General features: G+C 40.7%; 2 protein-coding genes across 17 annotated transcripts in view; one reads left to right on the plus strand and one right to left on the minus strand.

Annotated features, from left to right (window-relative positions):
* Positions 1–10344, minus strand: part of ORC3 (origin recognition complex subunit 3) — a 69357-nt gene extending 59013 nt beyond the window's left edge. For 7 of the 8 annotated variants that reach the window (XR_011568468.1, XM_070796097.1, XM_070796096.1 and 4 more), the window contains exons 1-3: positions 10247–10322; positions 7220–7274; positions 1453–1550 (exon numbers count right to left, since the gene is read on the minus strand). Coding sequence is in view for 7 of the 8 variants with exons in the window: in XM_070796097.1 (XP_070652198.1) it covers positions 1453–1550; positions 7220–7274; positions 10247–10270 (177 nt within the window). In the remaining variant the exon portion in view is untranslated. Of the gene's footprint in view, positions 1–1452; positions 1551–7219; positions 7275–8216; positions 8462–10246 lie in introns of all 8 variants that reach the window. The other variant, XM_070796100.1, reaches the window with a different exon arrangement.
* An 80-nt stretch (positions 10345–10424) lies between these two features.
* Positions 10425–18876, plus strand: part of RARS2 (arginyl-tRNA synthetase 2, mitochondrial) — a 73324-nt gene continuing 64872 nt past the window's right edge. For 4 of the 9 annotated variants that reach the window (XM_070796110.1, XM_070796107.1, XM_070796104.1 and 1 more), the window contains exons 1-2: positions 10434–10508; positions 18512–18766. Coding sequence is in view for 3 of the 9 variants with exons in the window: in XM_070796104.1 (XP_070652205.1) it covers positions 18713–18766 (54 nt within the window). In the remaining 6 variants the exon portion in view is untranslated. Of the gene's footprint in view, positions 10509–10546; positions 10783–18511; positions 18767–18876 lie in introns of those variants that run through there. The other 5 variants (XM_070796108.1, XM_070796105.1, XM_070796112.1 and 2 more) reach the window with 3 other exon arrangements.

The following is an 18876-nucleotide window of genomic DNA, read 5'->3' on the forward strand; positions in this document are numbered from 1 at the left end:
ATGGAGAAGGCAAACAAGGAAGAAAGCACCAATCATCTGTGGAATCAGACATAGCTAAACATAAAGAACATGAGAAGTGGCCAGGAATGAGACTGGACAAAACACTCAAGGGACTAGACCAAGGAAATATATATCTGAAATTGAAGCATTAGGCTTTTGTCCTGTGGGGAGAACCATTAAAGGGATTTGGAGCAGAGGTATGATTAAATCGGGGTTAAAAAGGGTTAATCTGTGAAGGCCAGATTAGACGGGATCATAGGAGCTATTCTGGTAGTGGGGCTGGAAAACCCCTGTAGCCTGGCATAGGGCTGGATCTGCCCCACAGGATTTGGCCAATGGTGGCATAGGGATAAGCGACAGACCTGAAGGGTTTGACATCAGAGGCAGGGACATCAGTTAAGAGGATATGATGACAATTTATTAGGACCATTTAGATTTTTTAATTGGAGAAGGAAATGGCAACCCACTCCAGTGTTCTTGCTTGGAGAATCCCAGGGACGGGGGAGCCTGGTGGGCTGTCGTCTCTGGGGTCACACAGAGTTGGACACGACTGAAGTGATTTAGCATTTTTAAACTAGAAACCATAAATCCAAACTGCTTCAAGGGTCCCACAGAATACAGCAAGGAGCAAAGCCATCAGGTGGAAAGCAATAGAGGGTGGTGGGAAGCAGTAATAAACTGGAAGTACATAACTCTGCCCCCTAAAGACACAAAAGAACAAGAAATACAATCCTGTGTGGTCGAACAAAACAAGTCCCCTCAAGATGCTGGTCTCACATCTACAAATCTGCTATGGTGGAGAAACTTTTCAGAGCTGAAATATTAAGAACATGGCAACTGAAAAGGGGGATGAGAGAATGAAGTAGTTTAGAATTAGCTTGATTTCTTAAATGTGTAACTGAATGGATAATTTAAAGAGTGCCACTATTTACACTGAAACATGTGTATTACCATATGTAAAACAGATGACCAGTGCTAGTTCAATGCATGAAGCAACGCACTCAAAGCCAGCGCTTTGGGACAACCCAGAGGAATAGGATGGGGAGGGAGGTGGGACAGGGGGTTGGGATGGGGGACACATGTATACCCATGGCTGATTCATGTCGCTGTATGGCAAAAACCACCACAATATTGGAAAGTAATTACCTTCTAATTAAATTAATTAAAAAAATAAAAAGAGTGCCACTATTTAGAAGTAGTGACGATATGAAAAGGGCCTATGCACTAGGAGCCACCACTGTAAACATATGTCCCAATACCTGAAGCTAGGCTTAATACTTGAAACAAGGGTGTTGTGGTTGTTTTAGGATACACATATTATGCTTAACCAAGATTAACTATATGTCATCAATATTCTTATAAATTGGTAGAAAGTAAAATGGGAAGCCAACAAACATGAGAGGTATGATATTAAAGAAACGTTATTTATTTAAAAAAATAAAAGGGATTCACCTCAGTTTCAGATTTCATCTGCTGCCATATTAACTGGTAAGTTTCAAAGCGAAGCTTACTGTCCTCGGATGCATTTTTCCCTTTATTAAAATAGTCCTCTAAAAACACAGAAAGAAATCAGTCAGTTTCTTTTTTACATGGTAACACTTAGGAAAGCTCTGTGCAAAATCACACAAGAAGTGACAGGATTGAATTTTTTAATAAACATCAGAAATATATATATTTTATATGTAACATTCAGTATCCTTTATATTTAATTTTATTTATATCTATATTTTTACTATACTAATGGTATTTGTAAGTTCAAAAATCTTTTTAATTTTGATTGTATTTCTATCATTTTTTAAAAATTTCTAATAGTTTATTTAATGGTTTTGGTTTGAGGTACATACATCTAGTATTAATGTATTTTCTCTATTTGCTCTTACAAGGTTCTGTATACTTCACATATTTGAACTCTCCTTTAATAAGTGATTCTCATTCATTTATTCTCCTTTACTAAATGATTCTCATTAATTCTTCTGCTACTATTCTTTTTCTTTTTCTATTTTCTTTTTTTTCTTTTTCTATTTTCATTCATTTAATTCTCATTCACTTAACTGCTACTATTCTTATTCTTTGTTCAACTGAAATAGTATAGTAGTCTTTTATTTAGTCTGCATTTTACATCCTTCTTGAATGTTTTCCTCTACGTGGTTAGCCATTTATCAACACACTATTTATTGCAAGTTTTCAAACTCTTTAAACCATGATCCATACTAAGGAACACATTTACATCCTATACATGTACATCTATGAAAAACAAAAATCCTAAAGAAGTACTTTTCATTTTCATGTGATAGCAAACATTTTCCAACCTGTTTTTAAAACTGTCAGGACCCACTGAATTAATTTCATGACTCACACTTGGGTTGCAAACTTTCAGTTTAAAAAATACTCATTTATTGAATAATCCATCCTTGCTCCCACCAATGTAAGATGCCCTTATGGTCTGAATACTTACAAATACACTTGAAACTGTTTTTGAACTTCTTTTGTTCTACCAAATCCAACTCTACTCCCGTACCAATTCTGACTCTTTTAATTATTGTAGCTGTGTAGTACATTCTAATATCAAATAGATTCAGCTTCTTCCTACTACCATCAAACACTATTCTCTTTCAAAAAAATTTAAGACATTCTTTCAAATTAATTTTGTCACTTCTCAAAACCAATTATACTGGTGTTTGACTGGATGAACTATAATCTGTAGACGACTAGGGAAGTGACATTTTTAATATGCTAAAAAAAATTCACATCTCCAAATACTACAGGTCTCTTTTTTAATATTCGAATATGTAAAGTAGTCAAATATTTTATATGCCTTATAGTTTTCCACTTCTCTTCATATTTCCTGTTTACTTATATATATTGCAACAGCTAGAAGTGTCATGGTATTAAAAAATAATTGGGAAAGTACATATTTTTTTCTGATTTCACTGAGATGCTGCTAGTATCCTCTGAACAAGTTTTAAAGTTAATTGATAGTTTGGAATAGAAATTTTCTTTCAAGTTTAGGAACTCTTCCTTCTAATTGTTACTCAGTTTTTGATAAGTACTGATTTTTAAAATTTATCAAAAGCCTTAGAATATACTGAAGTCATCATACGGTAAAGGATAGACAAGGTTATAGAATAAAAATGCAAACCAAATAAAAGCAAGAAGATACATTGCTGCTAAGTCACTTCAGTCGTATCCGACTCTGTGCGACCCCATATTCGGGGAGCTGCCCGTGAGAACGGGGTCCTTTGTCCAAAGGACACAGCTCTGGGAGCTGCCTCAGTCCTTGAGGGTTTGCTTGCAAACACAGCTCTCTGTCCCGCCACCCCAGAGATTAGGCGCTTACACAGCTCTCTGTCCCGCCACCCCAGAGATTAGGCGCTTATTTACTGCAGACACCTGGAGTTCTGTGCAAACTTCTCACGCACAGAGAAATGTTATCTGGTGTAAGAAATAATAACAGGGTGCCATTCCCATGCTCTCAAGATTTCTTGTGACTGTCTGTAAGATGTATAGGTCAACCAAGAAAAAATGTCAACTGTCTGGTCTTTCTCATGCTTTTCTGTATAAATATAAGATGCTGAATAAAGTTGGTGTCAGACTGCGTCCATTCGTGGAGATGTGTCTGAACCTCTCGACCCCATCTTTGTTGCAGTCTCTTGCTTTAGTTTCTTTTCTCAGCCCCGCCGTGCACGTTCTCGGGACCTGATCGACTTTGTCAGCTGGCACTGGCACCCATGGACGGCAGCCCACCAGGCTCCGACGTCGCTGGGATTCTCCAGGCAAGAACACTGGAGTGGGCTGCCATTTCCTTCTCCAGTGCATGAAAGTGAGAAGTGAAAGTGAAGTCGCTCAGTCTTGTCTGACCCTCAGCGACCCCATGGACTGTAGCCTACCAGGCTCCTCCGTGCATGGGATTTTCCAGGCAAGAGGACTGGAGTGGGGTGCCATTGCCTTCTCCGGAAGATACATTATTAAGAGATAAAACAGAATAACACAGGTCCTTAAATAGAAAAAGCTATTTTATTTATTTTTTAAATGTATCTATTTTTTAATTGTGAAAAAGTCATTTTAATTTGAAGAGTTGCTGCTGCTAAGTCGCTTCAGTCGTGTCCGACTCTGTGCGACCCCAGAGACAACAGCCCACCAGGCTCCCCCGTCCCTGGGATTCTCCAGGCAAGAACACTGGAGTGGGTTGCCATTTCCTTCTACAATGCATGAAAGTAAAAAGTGAAAGTGAAGTCGCTCAGCCGTGTCCGACTCCTAGCAACCCCATGGATTGCAACCTACCAGGCTCCTCCGTCCATGGGATTTTCCAGGCAAGAGTAATGGAGTGGGTTGCCATTGCCTTCTCCGAATTTGAAGAGTAAAAGCATATAAAACATTAAAGTGGTATTACCTTTTATGCTACATCAAAATATATAATTTTAACTATTAAAATTTGGAGGGGAAAAAACAGCAGCAGGACACTTTAACTGCTGTCATTTGTAGATATGGTAGGTAAAAAGTTAAAAAAAGTAAGTATTAAGATAAGCTAAAGAAAGTAAGCTCTCCCTGTTGACAGATTCCTTCCTGCTCCTAGTCTAGCTGCTTTGCTCAGGTGAACACCCCCTGCAGTGCCAGTGCCGCTGCCTGGCCCTCCCTCCCTCCCTCCCTCTCCACCTCTTGCCCAGTTGTGTTACAGATGTGCAGTCATCCACACAACGCTGAAGCAAGGGAGATGTACCATTCTTTTATATATATGCCCAAGTGTCTTCAAGCCAAGGGGACAAATGGTGAGGAATGCAGAGCATCTTCCTACTTCTTTAGGCAATTTGTTTCAAGAACTGAAGCCAGCGAAAGCAAGTGCTAAAATCTGGATTTGTTTTCCTCATTTCTGCTCCATCTTATAATCAGGGTCAATTCCCCCTAAGAGTTTCGTAATAAAACAGTATCTGTTGGCCTTTAATCAGCACATACATACCAAAAAAAAAAAACCCAAAAAACCCTCAGGTACTTCAAAGGTCAAACTATATAATTATACATATTCGCTTTATTAACACTAAAAATCTTTAAACAAATCTTAGTAAGTTACAGCTGAAATTCAACACAAAAAGTTCTAAGCAAAAACTTGCCTCATATTATGAGAGACAGTATTAAGTAGTGGTTAGACCGTAGGCTCTGGAATCAGCTTGATTTCAAATTTCAGCTCTGCCACTTGCTAGCACTATCACTGAGAAAGTTCTTTCTAGTCTAAGTATCCTCACATACTTTAGTGCAGAAAAGTTTAAAACTGATTTCATAGTTTGCTGAGAGGATTAAACAAATTAACACGTGTGTGTCAGTTGCTCAGTCGTGTCCAACTCTCAGCCACTCCATACATAGACTGCATCCCAGCAGGCTCCTCTGTTCACAGGATTTCCCAGGCAAGAATACTGGAGTGGGTAGCCATTTCCTTCTCCAGGGGATCTTCCCAATCCAGGGATCAAAGCCCAGTCTCCTGCATTGCAGGTGGATTCTTTACAGACTGAGCCACCAGGGAAGCCTAGCTGGTCTCAAACTGATGGATTAACACTTTTAAGGTCTACTTTCTGTGATGATTTAGAAAAATCCAATTTTATATATTTGAACTGTTTATTTTCTTAGCCAAACAATAGGATAGTCCAGTTTTCCTTTTTTAATACAAAATTAGTGCATGAGTATACTTAACTGCACATAATTTTCCCATCAGAATGAATCTTCATAGTACTGAATATTGAGTGGAAATATTCAATATGCCTGAGAGGAGCTTTTAAAAAATACTAACACCTGGGTCCCACTCCCACAGATTCTGATTCAGTTGGTCTGGGATAGGGTCTGGGCATCAGCATTTTTAAGAAAGTTGAAATATGAATAAGGTCAACAGACTGTACCATGTCAGTTTGCTAGTTGTGAAACTGTACTACAGGCACGAGATATGCTACCAACAGGGATAACTGAGTAAGAGTTCAAGGGAACTCTCTCCACTTTTTCTTACAACTGCACATGAATCTACAATTATACTGAAAAAATAATCAGGTTTTTTTTTTTTTTTAAGTTCCTCAAGTGATTCTAATCTTGGGACTTCCCTTGTGGTCCACTGGCTAAGACTCCGTGCTCCCAATGAAGGGGGCCCAGGTTTGATCCCTTGTTAGGGAACTAGATCCCACATGCTGCAATTAAGAATTTGAATGTGGCAAATGAAGATCCTGTGTGCCACAACTAAGATCCAGAGCAACTAAATAAATATGTAAAAATAACTAATTATAATCTGCAGCCCCAATTGAGAACCAGTGCAATAAACATTTTCTGACTGGTAACAACATCTTAATTTGTTTGAAGTAGTCAAGTCTTCTAACATGACCACTAAACAGATATTTGGATATAAACAGAAAAAGATAGTATTTTTTTAATAATTTAATTTTATTGAAGTGTAATTTACAAATAATAAAATATGCCCATTTAACAGTTTGGTATGAAGAATTGATGCTTTTGAACTGTGGTGTTGGAGAAGACTCTTGAGAGTCCCTTGGACTGCAAGGAGATCCGACCAGTCCATTCTGAAGGAGATCAGCCCTGGGATTTCTTTGGAAGGAATGATGCTAAAGCTGAAACTCCAGTACTTTGGCCACCTCATGCGAAGAGTTGACTCATTGGAAAAGACTCTGATGCTGGGAGGGATTGGGGGCAGGAGGAGAAGGGGACGACAGAGGATGAGATGGCTGGATGGCATCACTGACTCAATGGACGTGAGTCTGAGTGAACTCTGGGAGCTGGTGATGGACAGGGAGGCCTGGCATACTGCGATTCATGGAGTCGCAAAGAGTCGGACACGACTGAGTGACTGAACTGAACTGAACCAAGGTGTACACTTAACGTAACCATCCTATCTAGAGAACATACCCATCACTCAAAAAAATCCCCCTTGCATTTGTGCAGTCAATTTCTCATTCCAAGAAATCACTGGGATTTTTAAGACAATCTCTTTTGAAGAATGGTAACCCTTTGACGGAAATTTCAATCTGTCTTTTGAAGGTACATTTGGATCCTCTTTTAGATTACAGCCTAGGGCAGTGCCCTTACCACTCTGTCCTACGCCTTCGAACATAAATGCTATATCAACACGGTAAGCAAAGCAAGCTTAGGCAAGAGAATTACTAATTTATTAAGAGTTAGGTTAGTTCAGACTTGAGGGAGGAAAACTAACAAATCTCATATTAAGATATTTTACCTATTGGCACAGAGATCTTTCTCTTCTTGAAGTTTGGCTTAAACACAAAGCAACCCTACAAAAAAGACAGAGAAAAAATAGCATAAAGTCAAAGCAGCCAAGGAGTAGACAAATCTGATTAACATAGTATTTTATGAATAAACAGATTTTTTTAAGGCATTTCTTTAAAGTGCTAAGAAATCTTTCTTCAATCTGAATTACAGAAGGGAAATTCTTAAACAACAAGGGAATTAAATACTTCTTTCTCCTCCCTCCAATGGGAAGCTCTTCTTTGATTTTACTCTTTGGGAGCTAATCTAAGAGACAAAGAAAATAAAAACTGATGAAATTTAAACCCATTAAAGCTCCATTTTTATAAAACCCAGTGACAAAAGAACATTAACATCAAGATGAGACAAAATACTGACACCTTCCCATCTCTAAAGAAACATTCATTATTTAATTAAATTCCAAGTATCTAGAACCTTGGCAGGACACAGACAATTCTGGCTACTGATTCACCTTATATATCTTTCTTCATCTGAAAAAAAATCCTTATTCATTTATCCATTCAAGTTCGACTCCAATTCACCTGCTTTGGGAACCCTTCCCCAATTTCTCTAATCAGAAGAATTATTCCTTCCCCTAATATCTCACAGTACTTGCATATCTTTGTTTTGCTTTGTTTTAAATTATTTTCCCTATGTAAGATAGCTATTTATGACTGTCTCCCCAGTTACTAAGCACCTTCAGAGTACAGACTGCATTTAATTCATAACTGTCTCCCCAGTATTTAGGATAGTGTTAACATATACATTAGGCAATCAGTATACAAAATGGATGAATGCTTGTCAAATAACTTGGGTAATTTCCTAGCTACACTGAGTTTCATTATTATTTGACTAGTGATACACAGGCCCCAAGCTGCTGGTCCTATGCTTGTTCTACAATCCTAAAGCTGTATCATGGACAGCTTCTTCAAGATTTCCATTTCTATGGAAAAATGAAAGAAATATACCTAGGAAAAGCCATCTCAGGATAGATCCAAGGACTGCTGTACAAATATAAACTGGCCATGTGAATTGTTGTTGAGTCGCTAAGTTGTGTCCATGGACAGTAGCCCGCCAGGCTCCTCTGTTTCATGGGATTTTCCAGGCAAGAATACTGGAGTGGGTTACCACTTTCTTCTCCAGCGGATTCCAGACCCAAGGATTGAACCCAAGTCTCCTGCGTTGGCAGGCAGATTCTTTACCACTGAGCTACCTAGGAAGCAGGGTCCAAAATAAGAATTGTGTCTTGAACAATTTTATCCACAAGCCAGTCCATTCTGAAAGAGATCAGCCCTGGGATTTCTTTGGAAGGAATGATGCTAAAGCTGAAACTCCAGTACTTTGGCCACCTCATGCAAAGAGCTGACTCATTGGAAAAGACTCTGATGCTGGGAGGGATTGGGGGCAGGAGGAGAAGGGGACAGAGGATGAGATGGCTGGATGGCATCACTGACTCGACCAACATGAGTCTGAGTGAACTCCGGGAGCTGGTGATGGACAGGGAGGCCTGGCCTGCTGCGATTCATGGGGTCGCAAAGAGTCGGACACGACTGAGTGACTGAACTGAATGGAACAATTTAAAATACACAAGTATTTTTAATTTTTTTTTTTTTTAAGAAAAATCTTTTGGTGCCATGACAAGCTTGTCACTGCCTCCTTTCTATAGCCACCTGCAATTCAGGAGCAGGAAAAGGAACAATGAAGGAGTGAGATATGAAGAGCCCTGGGAATGGATCCCAATATATGGCAGCGGGAGTAATACCATTATTCACTTTGAACTATTGATCAAGAAATGGTGTTGGAGATGGAAGACGGGAGGAAAGCCAACAGCCAGAAAACATGACAAGGAAAGAGAAGTTTAGTTTAAATAAAAAAGGAAGATGACAGTTCAATAAACCAATAAAACAGTCCTTAAAAATTCTCATTTATGTAAGGTGTCCTTCATAATTATGTCAATACAAGCATCTGTTATGTCATAAATGCTTTCCTGAAAAAAGAAAAAACCATAAACCTCTCACAATCCTGCAAAGTATACAAAAATAAGAAAAGCTTAAGCAACAAAAAGGATTGGGGGACAGAACACTCAAAACCTATGGAACCAACAGGAAAGAAATTCAAAAAAGAGGGGATTTATGTATACATATAGCTGATTCATTTGTTGTACAAGGACAGGACTTAGCAACTGAACAGCAACAGAAACTAACACAACATTGTAAAACAACTATACTCCCAATAAAACCCTTTTAAAACCTATGAACTTTATAACCAGGGCAAAATGCAAACAGCATCAACCCTAAAAAAAAAATACTAGCAGTGACAGCTCTTCTGGCATTTGCACCTGGCATCACAGTCGCTCAAACTTCAGTACGCTTGAATCCTACGCTTTGTAGTTTTTCCCAAATATGTACTCTTGCAAAGTACTGAGTCTCATGATTTTATTCTAATGTAGTTTTAATCAAAATTAAAAATTAAATCCATGGTATATCCTTCATTAATTTACTGTTTGAACGCGAGAAAAGTCATTGCAACTATATCTGCATTCACAGGTTTATCACATAACTTAAGTTTCAGGAGCTTCCAGCTGTACTCCTAATATTACTAAGCGGCACTCAGTGTCTAAAGAGGCACTAAAAGAATTTTCGGTAATGATGAAAATATCTGCGTCTATTTTGTTTACTACTTGTACCTAACAGCGTTTGGCGCACAATAAACACGAGAAGGAAAAAAGAGGGCAGACTAGGGCACATCCTCCCGGGATCCGACCTCCACAAAGCAGAACTTAAAACCTCCTCCGAGGCAAAACACTAAGGCATTTCGGCGTTTTCGCTCCCCAAGCAAAGTTGGCCTGCACTAGACGCGGAGCAAAGATGCCTCAGCTCCGCCCGCCGCTCCTGCCCCTCGAGCCAGGACAACTGGACAATGTAACCTTTGCTTCATCCCTCCTTCACAAGAGAATGAGGCAGCAATGGAGTCCTAATAGGCGCCCGCCCCCACATACCTTGGACACCGAAGAGGTGGCCATGGCTCCAGCAACCTGTGGAACGCCAGATGCACTCGGGATTTCCCGCGCTCCTTCGCGGCAGCGGGGCAGAGGTTAGTAGCGGGCCACGCTGCTGTTTGATTGGCTGGCAGCACCCTTCGGGCGGGCTTCCGGCGCGCGGAGGCGGGGCGTGCAGAGAAGGGAGGAGCGAAGTTCTGGAGGAACCCGCTTCGTGGAGTCAGACATGGCGTGCGGTTTCCGCAGGTCCATCGCCAGTCAGGTACGGGCCCGGGAACTGGCATATGGTGGACCCCTGAGCCACGAAGCTCCTTTCACCGCTGCGAGCCAGCCCGCAGTCACCCGGAGGCCTCGTGGGTTTTGCTGATACCCTGTTTGTTTTTCCCGCCTGCTTTCGGCTTTCAGGAGGTGCTGGAGCGGCCGAGGCAAACCCGGTCGAGGGTTGAGCCTGCGGCCCAGATCAGTTTTCAGGGTGAAAAGTAAACCTTGAAAGGCTCACATTGCTTCGCTCACTGCTTACCGCCCCGCCGCTCAGTGTGAGTTACCTGGATAGAAAGTCAGTGGGCCATGCCTAGACCCCCTAGAAGTTAGTGTTCTGTTCTCTTAGTGTGTTGGGCTTCCCTGGTGGCTCAGAGGTTAAAACGTCTACCTCCAATGCGGGAGACCTGGGTTCGATCCCCGGATCCTTTCTGGAGAAGGAAATTGTAACCCACTCCAGTACTCTTGCCTGGAGAATCCTATGGACAGAGGAGCCTGGTGGGCTACAGTCCACGGACTTCACTTCACTTCATTTCTCTTAGTGTAGTTGATGGATCTGAATTTCCATCTGAAAAGAGCTAACTTCAAAACGGAGAAGGCAATGGCACCCCACTCCAGTACTCTTGCCTGGAAAATCCCTTGGATGGAGAAGCCTGGTAGGCTGTAGGCTGGGTCGGGAAGAGTCGGACACGACTGAGCGACTTCACTTTGACTTCATGTTCATGCATTGGCGAAGGAAATGGCAACCCACTCCAGTGTTCTTGCCTGGAGAATCCCAGGGACGGGGGAGCCTGGTGGGCTGCCGTCTATGGGGTCGCACAGAGTCAGACACGACTGAAGCGACTTAGCAGCAGCAACAACTTCAAAGCTAGTCATTTCTCTTCCGATCATTTTGACTGCCCGTCCTAGTGTTATTTTTGGTAACTCCAAATGTAACATGAGGCCCTATTTTTTTTGATTCTGAGGCATATTGTTCCTGGAAAACATTTTGCCTCTTGAGAGGTGTAGGGGCAGAAGACGCAGCCAAACCAAAGATGAGAAGGAAGGATTTATTACTTGCCCAAGTACGGAGATGTGGGGGTTGCCAAGGGTTACCTTTCCCAGAGCAGTATCTTCTCAGGTGGCAAAATCGGGGAGGTTTTAAGCTAAAGGTATTGTGCATTTTCGTGAAGGGGCTTGAGCAGGTGAATTCCATATCATATTGAGTCAGTGGTTGAGAGTATAAGGTTTAGTTGAAATCACCAGGGTCAGAAAGGATCAACATCTTCATTCCTTAGGTTCTGACCAGTCCAAGTTCTTAGCTAGCAGATAGTTAATCCTCCTTCACCTGGGTGGATGCCTAGTTCCAGTAGAGAAATTCAAAGTAGATTGTTTTGTGTATCCCCTGAGGGGTAATTAGGATTCTGCCTTCTCCCTACCTGGTGGTTTGATTGCTTTTCCTTTTTTTCCTGTATTCCCTCACTTTCCGAATTTATAACTTTTTGAATCTGCCTGTTTGGAACTCAGGGAAGAGCTAGAGGGCTGAAGGGAACTAGAAAGTTTTTTATACCCAAGAGGGACCCACAGGGTCCTGGTTGGTTTCCGTCCTTTTTCTTTGATGCTCCTCCTCAGTCTTGAGGGGATCAGGTGTTAGACAAGAAAGGGAATAACATTTTGGATTGAGAGGTTAATCGTGAACTTGGCAGAGGAACTCGGTTTTAGGGAGAATCAGTTTCAGTATTTAAACAACTCTGTAGTAAGGATGGAAATAAAACACTGGAACGTTAGAGTTCATCAAAAATAATTCTTTTTTTACTCTTTCAAAAAAGTAAAATCATGCTATTGAAAGCAAAGAAATAAGAGAATCATGTTAACATGAATAATAAAAACATGTTAGTCATGTAAACTATGTCCAGGGTAGGTAGCTTTGGACCTCAGTGTCCAAGCTTTTGTGTGAGTTGGTTACAAACACCCTGAGGTCAAGATAGTGCCGTTACCAGAAACGTATTGTGTTTAATTTTTCAAAGGCTGTATCCTTCGGGCAGTGGCACCCTACTCCAGTACTCTTGCCTGGAAAATCCCATGGATGGAGGAGCCTGGTAGGCTGCAGTCCATGGGGTCGCTAAGAGTCAGACACGACTGAGCGACTTCACTTTGACTTTTCACTTTCATGCATTGGAGGAGGAAATGGCAACCCACTCCAGTGTTCTTGCCTGGAGAATCCCATGGACAGAGGAGCCTGGTGGGCTGCCGTCTATGGGGTCGCACAGAGTCAGACACGACTGAAGCGACTTAGCAGCAGCAGCAGCAGCAGCAGTATCCTTCCTTATAGAGAAAGCAAGTTGGGGAAACAGGAATTAATATGTATTGAGTATATTTGTGCTAATTACTTCACAGTCACATTTAAACCTTGGGACACCCCTGCAATAGAGAAGTATTAACCTTGTGATACAGGTGAGCAAATTGAGATTCAGAGAGATTAAATAACCTACCGAAGAGTTGGTTCATGAACAAAGATCTAACTTTGAAATCAGCTCCTTCCTATACTTTGTGAAGGCGAGGAGCACAATCCGATCATTAAACAGAATGTAACAGAGTTGTGTGACAACATAAACTAAGATTAAGCAAACATGTATTTCCCCAAACAAGATAATTGAGAGATGATCTGAAACAAGGATAAAAATAAAAATATGTGCAATACATACCTTTATGAATGGGGTTCCTTACCTAATTTAGGAATGAAGGAATATGTTACATGAAAGAGCACATTGATTCAGCAAATTTTGATTAATGAGTCAGTTTTTTTTTTTCTTAAATCACTCTTACCTATTGATATTTTTCTGCAGCACCTCCCCACCGACAACCAGTTGTTTGTTCTCTGTAGCTATAACTGTTTCTGTTTGCTTATGTTTGATCATTTGTTTTGCATTTTAGATTCACATAAAAGTGAAACCATACAATATTTGCCTTTCTCTGTGTGACATATCACATAGTGTAATATCCTCTAAATCCATCGTTGTCATCGCAAATGGCAAGACTCCTTTTTTTTTTTTTTTAATGGCTGGATAATAGTCCATGGTATACATATACCACATGCTCTTTATCCATACATTTATTGGTGGGCACTTACATTACTTCCATATCTTGGGTATAGTAAATAGTGCTGTAATGAACATAAGAGTGCATATATCTTTTTGAATTAGGGTTTTTATTTTCTTTGGATATATACCTAGAAGTGGAATTCATAGATTGTATGGCAGTTCTTGGAGAAGGCAATGGCACCCCACTCTAGTACTCTCGCCTGGAAAATCCCATGGACAGAGGACCCTGGTGGGCTGCAGTCCATGGGGTCGAGAAGAGTCAGATACAACTGAGCGACTTCACTTTCACTTTTCACTTTCATGCATTGGAGAAGGAAATGGCAACCTACTCCAGTGTTCTTGCCTGGAGAATCCCAGGGACGGGGGAGCCTGGTAGGCTGCCGTCTATGGGGTCGCACAGAGTCGGACACGACTGAAGCGACTTAGCAGCAGCAGCAGCAGCATGGCAGTTCTAGTTTCAATTTTTTGAGAAATCTCCATACTGTTTTCCATAGTGGCTTCACCAATTTGCATTCCCAACATCAATGCACAAGGGTTCCCTTTCTCCACATCCTCACTAACACTTGTTATTTGTTGTCCTTTAATAATAGCCATTCTGCCAGATGTGAATTGACATCTCATTGTGGTTTTGATATGCATGTGCCTGATGATTAGTTATGTTGAGCATCTTTTCACGTGCCTATTGGCTGTCTGCATATCTAGGAAAAACGTCTGTTCGAGTCCTCTGCCCATTTTTTAATTGGGGTGTTTTTTTTTTTTTTTGAGTTGTATGAATTCTTTATATATTTCGGATGCTAATCCCTTGTCTGGAGAAGGCAGTGGCACCCCACTCCAATACTCTTGCCTGGAGAATCCCAGGGATGGCGGAGCCTGGTGGGCTGCCGTCTATGGGGTCGCACAGAGTCGGACACAGCAGTAGCAACCCCTTGTCTGGTGTATCATTTGCAATTGTCTTCTCCCATTCAGTAGGTGACCTTTTTTGTTTTGCTGTGCAGAAGTTATTTAGTTTGGTGCAGGCTCGCTCACTTATTGTTTGTTCCTTTTGAAGTACTACTTCTGCCATAGGTCTCAGAGTGTATGATATTTTGTGTGCACCCTTTTAAGAGTGGAGTCTGTTTCCTGCAAACAGACTGGCTCTCCCGAAAGTTAACCCCTCCACCGTTCAAAGCCAAATGTTCTGAGAACTTGTTTTTCTGGTGCAAGACCTCCAGGCTAGGGAGCCTGATGTGGGGCTCGGATCCCCCGCTCCTCTGGAAGAACCTCTGGTCTTGTAATTTTCCTCCCATTTGTTGTCCCTTTGGGAGTATGGGTCTTGATTATACTATTCTCCACCTCTCCTAGCCATTGTGGTTGTGGTTCCTTCTTTATATTGTTAATTGTAAGAAGACATTTTTTGCTAGTCTTCAGGTCTTTCTCTTCAATAGTTGACCTGTAAATAGTTGTAATTTTGCTATACCTATTGGAGGAGGTGAGTTCAGGGTCTTCCTACCCAGTCATCTTGGACACTCCTACTAACTGGTTCATGGTCTCATCTTTCCTTCTTGAACACTAGCGACCCAGCTGAGATCTTTTTATGTTGTCATTTCTCTGGTTCTCGGAGTCTAAAGTTTTCTAAGCACTTTCTAAGCACCTAAAGTTTTTAAGCACCTCAGACCCAAAGCTGAAAGTAAATGGAATATGGGTTCTTTGCTGGCATGGCTTCAGAGTAATTTGAGAAACAGTCATATAAACAGGTTGCTGCAGTGCAGTCTGTAACCACTGTATTAAAACCGTGTGTGAAATGCTGAGGGAATATGGAGAAGATAGCCTGTTAGTGTCAGAGAAGGCTTTGTGGAAAAGGTGCTGTTGAGGAGAGGTTGAGTTGCAGTATACTAAGTGAGGAGAGTGAGAGCTTGGTGGGGATAGGATTTTTCATGAAGAGCATATCCATAGACACATAAGACAGCATGGCATGCTCATGGAACCACAATATTTGGGGATGACTGATTCTTCAGAGTATACCTCTGATGCTTACTTCAGTAAGTTCCTTTGATTCTGTTTTCAAAATAATATCTTGAATTCATCCACTCTTTTCCCATTGCTGCTGTTCCTTCTTTCCCCCAACCCCAAGCCAAACCACCATTGTCACCTGCATCAGCTCTTTACAGCAGCATTCTGATGGGTCTTTCTGTCTCCATTCTTGCCCTCTCTCCAATCCATTCTCTTTATAGCAACAAAAGTGACTTCTAGAGCATAAATCAGATCACTTATCTGTTTAAAACTACACAAACTCACTGTCAGAACCTTAACATCTTTCTTTCCAACAGTAATTCATGCCACTCTAGCCCTTCTTTCTGTAGGATTGTAGCCGCACTGTAATTTTCTTATTTTCCAACCTAGTAAGTTCTTTCCATTGCCATCACATTCAGATTGCATAGATTATTCCCTGTGCCTTGAAGAAATGCACTTTGTACTATGACTTCCTATACTAGATGGAAGTTGCACAGAACAATAGTTTGTAATCTGTGTGCATTCTTTTCTATTCTGTACTGCTTCATTTTCCCACAGAAATCCTGGTTGGAACTCACTGAATTTATTCCCAACTGACAACCTATGGTTTGATAAATATGTCCTCCAGTTGTTCTCTGTCTCAGTCCCTTGTCTGCTTCTGTCATAACACTTTTGAGTTAATTATTTTGTCATGGTTTACTTGTTTTGGTGTATGTTATAAGCGTCATGAAGACAGAGAGCATGTTTTCTTCACTGTTCTTTGCCCAGATCAGCAAAGTGCCTGAAAAATACTTGTTGGGATGTAATATAAACTTTTCAGCTTCTCCAAATAAGTTCATAATTTTAAAACTGTGAGATGACATGGTAAAAGTGCAAAGAATTCAAACTCCAGTCCTTTCATTAATGTAACAGATTTACTCTTGGCAGCTTTTAATTAATCTGTCAGCTATCAGATAATGGTATTGATTGCTAATTTATTGCAAGGATTGATGATGATGATGATGATATGGAATATCTTACTTGTACCACGCAGCATTTTACTGAACTTTACAGGGCTATTGATAAGCTTTAATAATGTAATATTAGCACAGGGGGCTTAGTGTTGAAAACTGTGAAGAGTTTGTGATTTTACCCTACAAGTTAGTCAGCCACAGTTCATGGACAGTGGCAGAAAATATTAGAGCCCTGGGAGAAAGGATTATATTATTTCATTATTCCCAGCAAAAGTAGTAGCCAGAGTATCAACATTTTCTTGTGTGGATTCCCCAAACTCCAACTCTTCCCAGAGGGCCCTGTGCAGAGGGTCAGATGATGTGTGTTATATAGGAGAGGACCCTGAGACTTTTGTAATGACAGCAGGCATTTTCCCCTTTATTCTGATGTGCAACACTATTTTTGTCTCACATAGCTATCTGTAATACAAATATCCTTGAAAAGATAGTCCAGGACAAAGAGCAGTTGGGTTTTGCATAAGACTTGCAGAAACTTAGAGTCCCATAGAGATTTGTCTCCCAACCCTCAGCACAGTGGTATGTAGATGAGGTGTTCAATACTTGATATTAGCATCTCATTTAATCATCTCACTCATCTTATGCTCCTGGCAGCATTATCTCCACTTCATAGAGGAGGACACTAAGACTCAAGAAGATGGAGAGAATAAAGTCACAGAGCTACAGAACTGTGGAGTTCAGTGACTAACCAACCCAACTGACTCAAAACACACATTGTTTGGATTCTGCACTATGACCTTGGTAAAATGTTCAGCACTCTTGTCTGGCTCAGAAACATAATGACACGGTACAGATTTGTTTCCCTTTCTCACTTGCTTTTCCTTTAGGTTTTGATGCTGAGGATAAATTAAGCCAGTTCATTTTAATTCCTTTAATTTTGAAGCTATTTCAAACTTACGGAAAAGTTGTAAGAGTAGTAGAGAGAACTCCGTACACCCTTTTTCCAGATTCACCAATAAATGTGTTACACATTTGCTTCATCATTATCTTTATATCTGTATGATCTGTTTTGTTGTATCATTTGAGAGTAGGTTTCATAAATTAACTCCTAATGAACTTTCATAAATGAACCTCCCAATACCCAACTGTTTACTTCTAAGAACAAGGCTTACCTTAGATAACCACAGTTCAGTTACTAGATTCATATCACACTGATAGACTTTTTCTAAAATTTAATTTACAATCCATTCCTGTTTTGTTGATGTTTTTCAGCAGCCTTTTTTTCCAGTATAGGCTCACTGCATTTCATTGTTATGTGACTGTTATATTTTAAAGACCTTAAGCTCCCCTCCTCACTAATTTATTATCTATTGAATATATAAATTGATAGAGGAGATACACTGATAACAGTGAATAGCAGACACAGCTCCCTGACTGCTGAGTTGTGTTGTCAAATCTCATGACCTCAAGGAGCTGTTAAACCAGTCCAGTTGTTGTCATCTAGTCCTAAGCTGGAGTATCTCCCCAACATAAATTTTGCAGCTTAGGCCTGGTAATTTGGGAAGATACTCTCACACATTCGGGTGAACCACAGCAACGACTGTATTATCTAAATGTGTACTTTACTTCCAACCTGTTCTTACAGGTTCACCAGCATTCAGTTCAGCTTCAAACCACAAGTTCTTTAAGACTCGTGCTAAATTTCTTTCATTATAAATAACTGCAGGTAACTTACTGTCAAATCACTTGGGAAGTTCTTTTTTGATTTAGGTCATACCTTTGACTATGCCAAAGCCTTTGACTGTGTGGATCACAGCAAACTGTGGAAAATTCTTCAAGAGATGAGAATACCAGGCCACCTGACCTGCCTCCTGAGAAATCTGTATGCAGGTCAGGAAGCAACAGTGAGAACTGGACATGGAACAACAGACTGGTTCCAAATCGGGAAGGGAGTAAGTCAAGGCTGTATATTGTCACCCTATATGCAGAGTACGTCATGAGAAATGCTGGGCTGGACAAAGCACAAACTGGAATCAAGATTGCTGGGAGAAAATATCAATAACCTCAGATATGCAGATGACACCATCCTTACGGCAGAAAGTGAAGAAGAATGAAAGAGCCTCTTGGTGAAAGTGAAAGAGGAGAGTGAAAAAGTTGGCCTAAAACTCAACATTCAGAGAACTAAGATCATGGCATCTCGTCCCATCACTTCATGGCAAATAGATGGGGAAGCAATGGAAACAGTGAGTGACAAACTTTATTTTTGGGGGGCTCCAAAATCACTGCAGATGGTGACTGCAGCCATGAAATTAAGAGATGCTTGCTCCTTGGAAGGAAAGTTATGACCAACCTA

The sequence above is a fragment of the Bos indicus genome, chromosome 9 (assembly GCF_029378745.1).
Source record: "Bos indicus isolate NIAB-ARS_2022 breed Sahiwal x Tharparkar chromosome 9, NIAB-ARS_B.indTharparkar_mat_pri_1.0, whole genome shotgun sequence".
NCBI classification, from domain to species: domain Eukaryota; kingdom Metazoa; phylum Chordata; class Mammalia; order Artiodactyla; family Bovidae; genus Bos; species Bos indicus.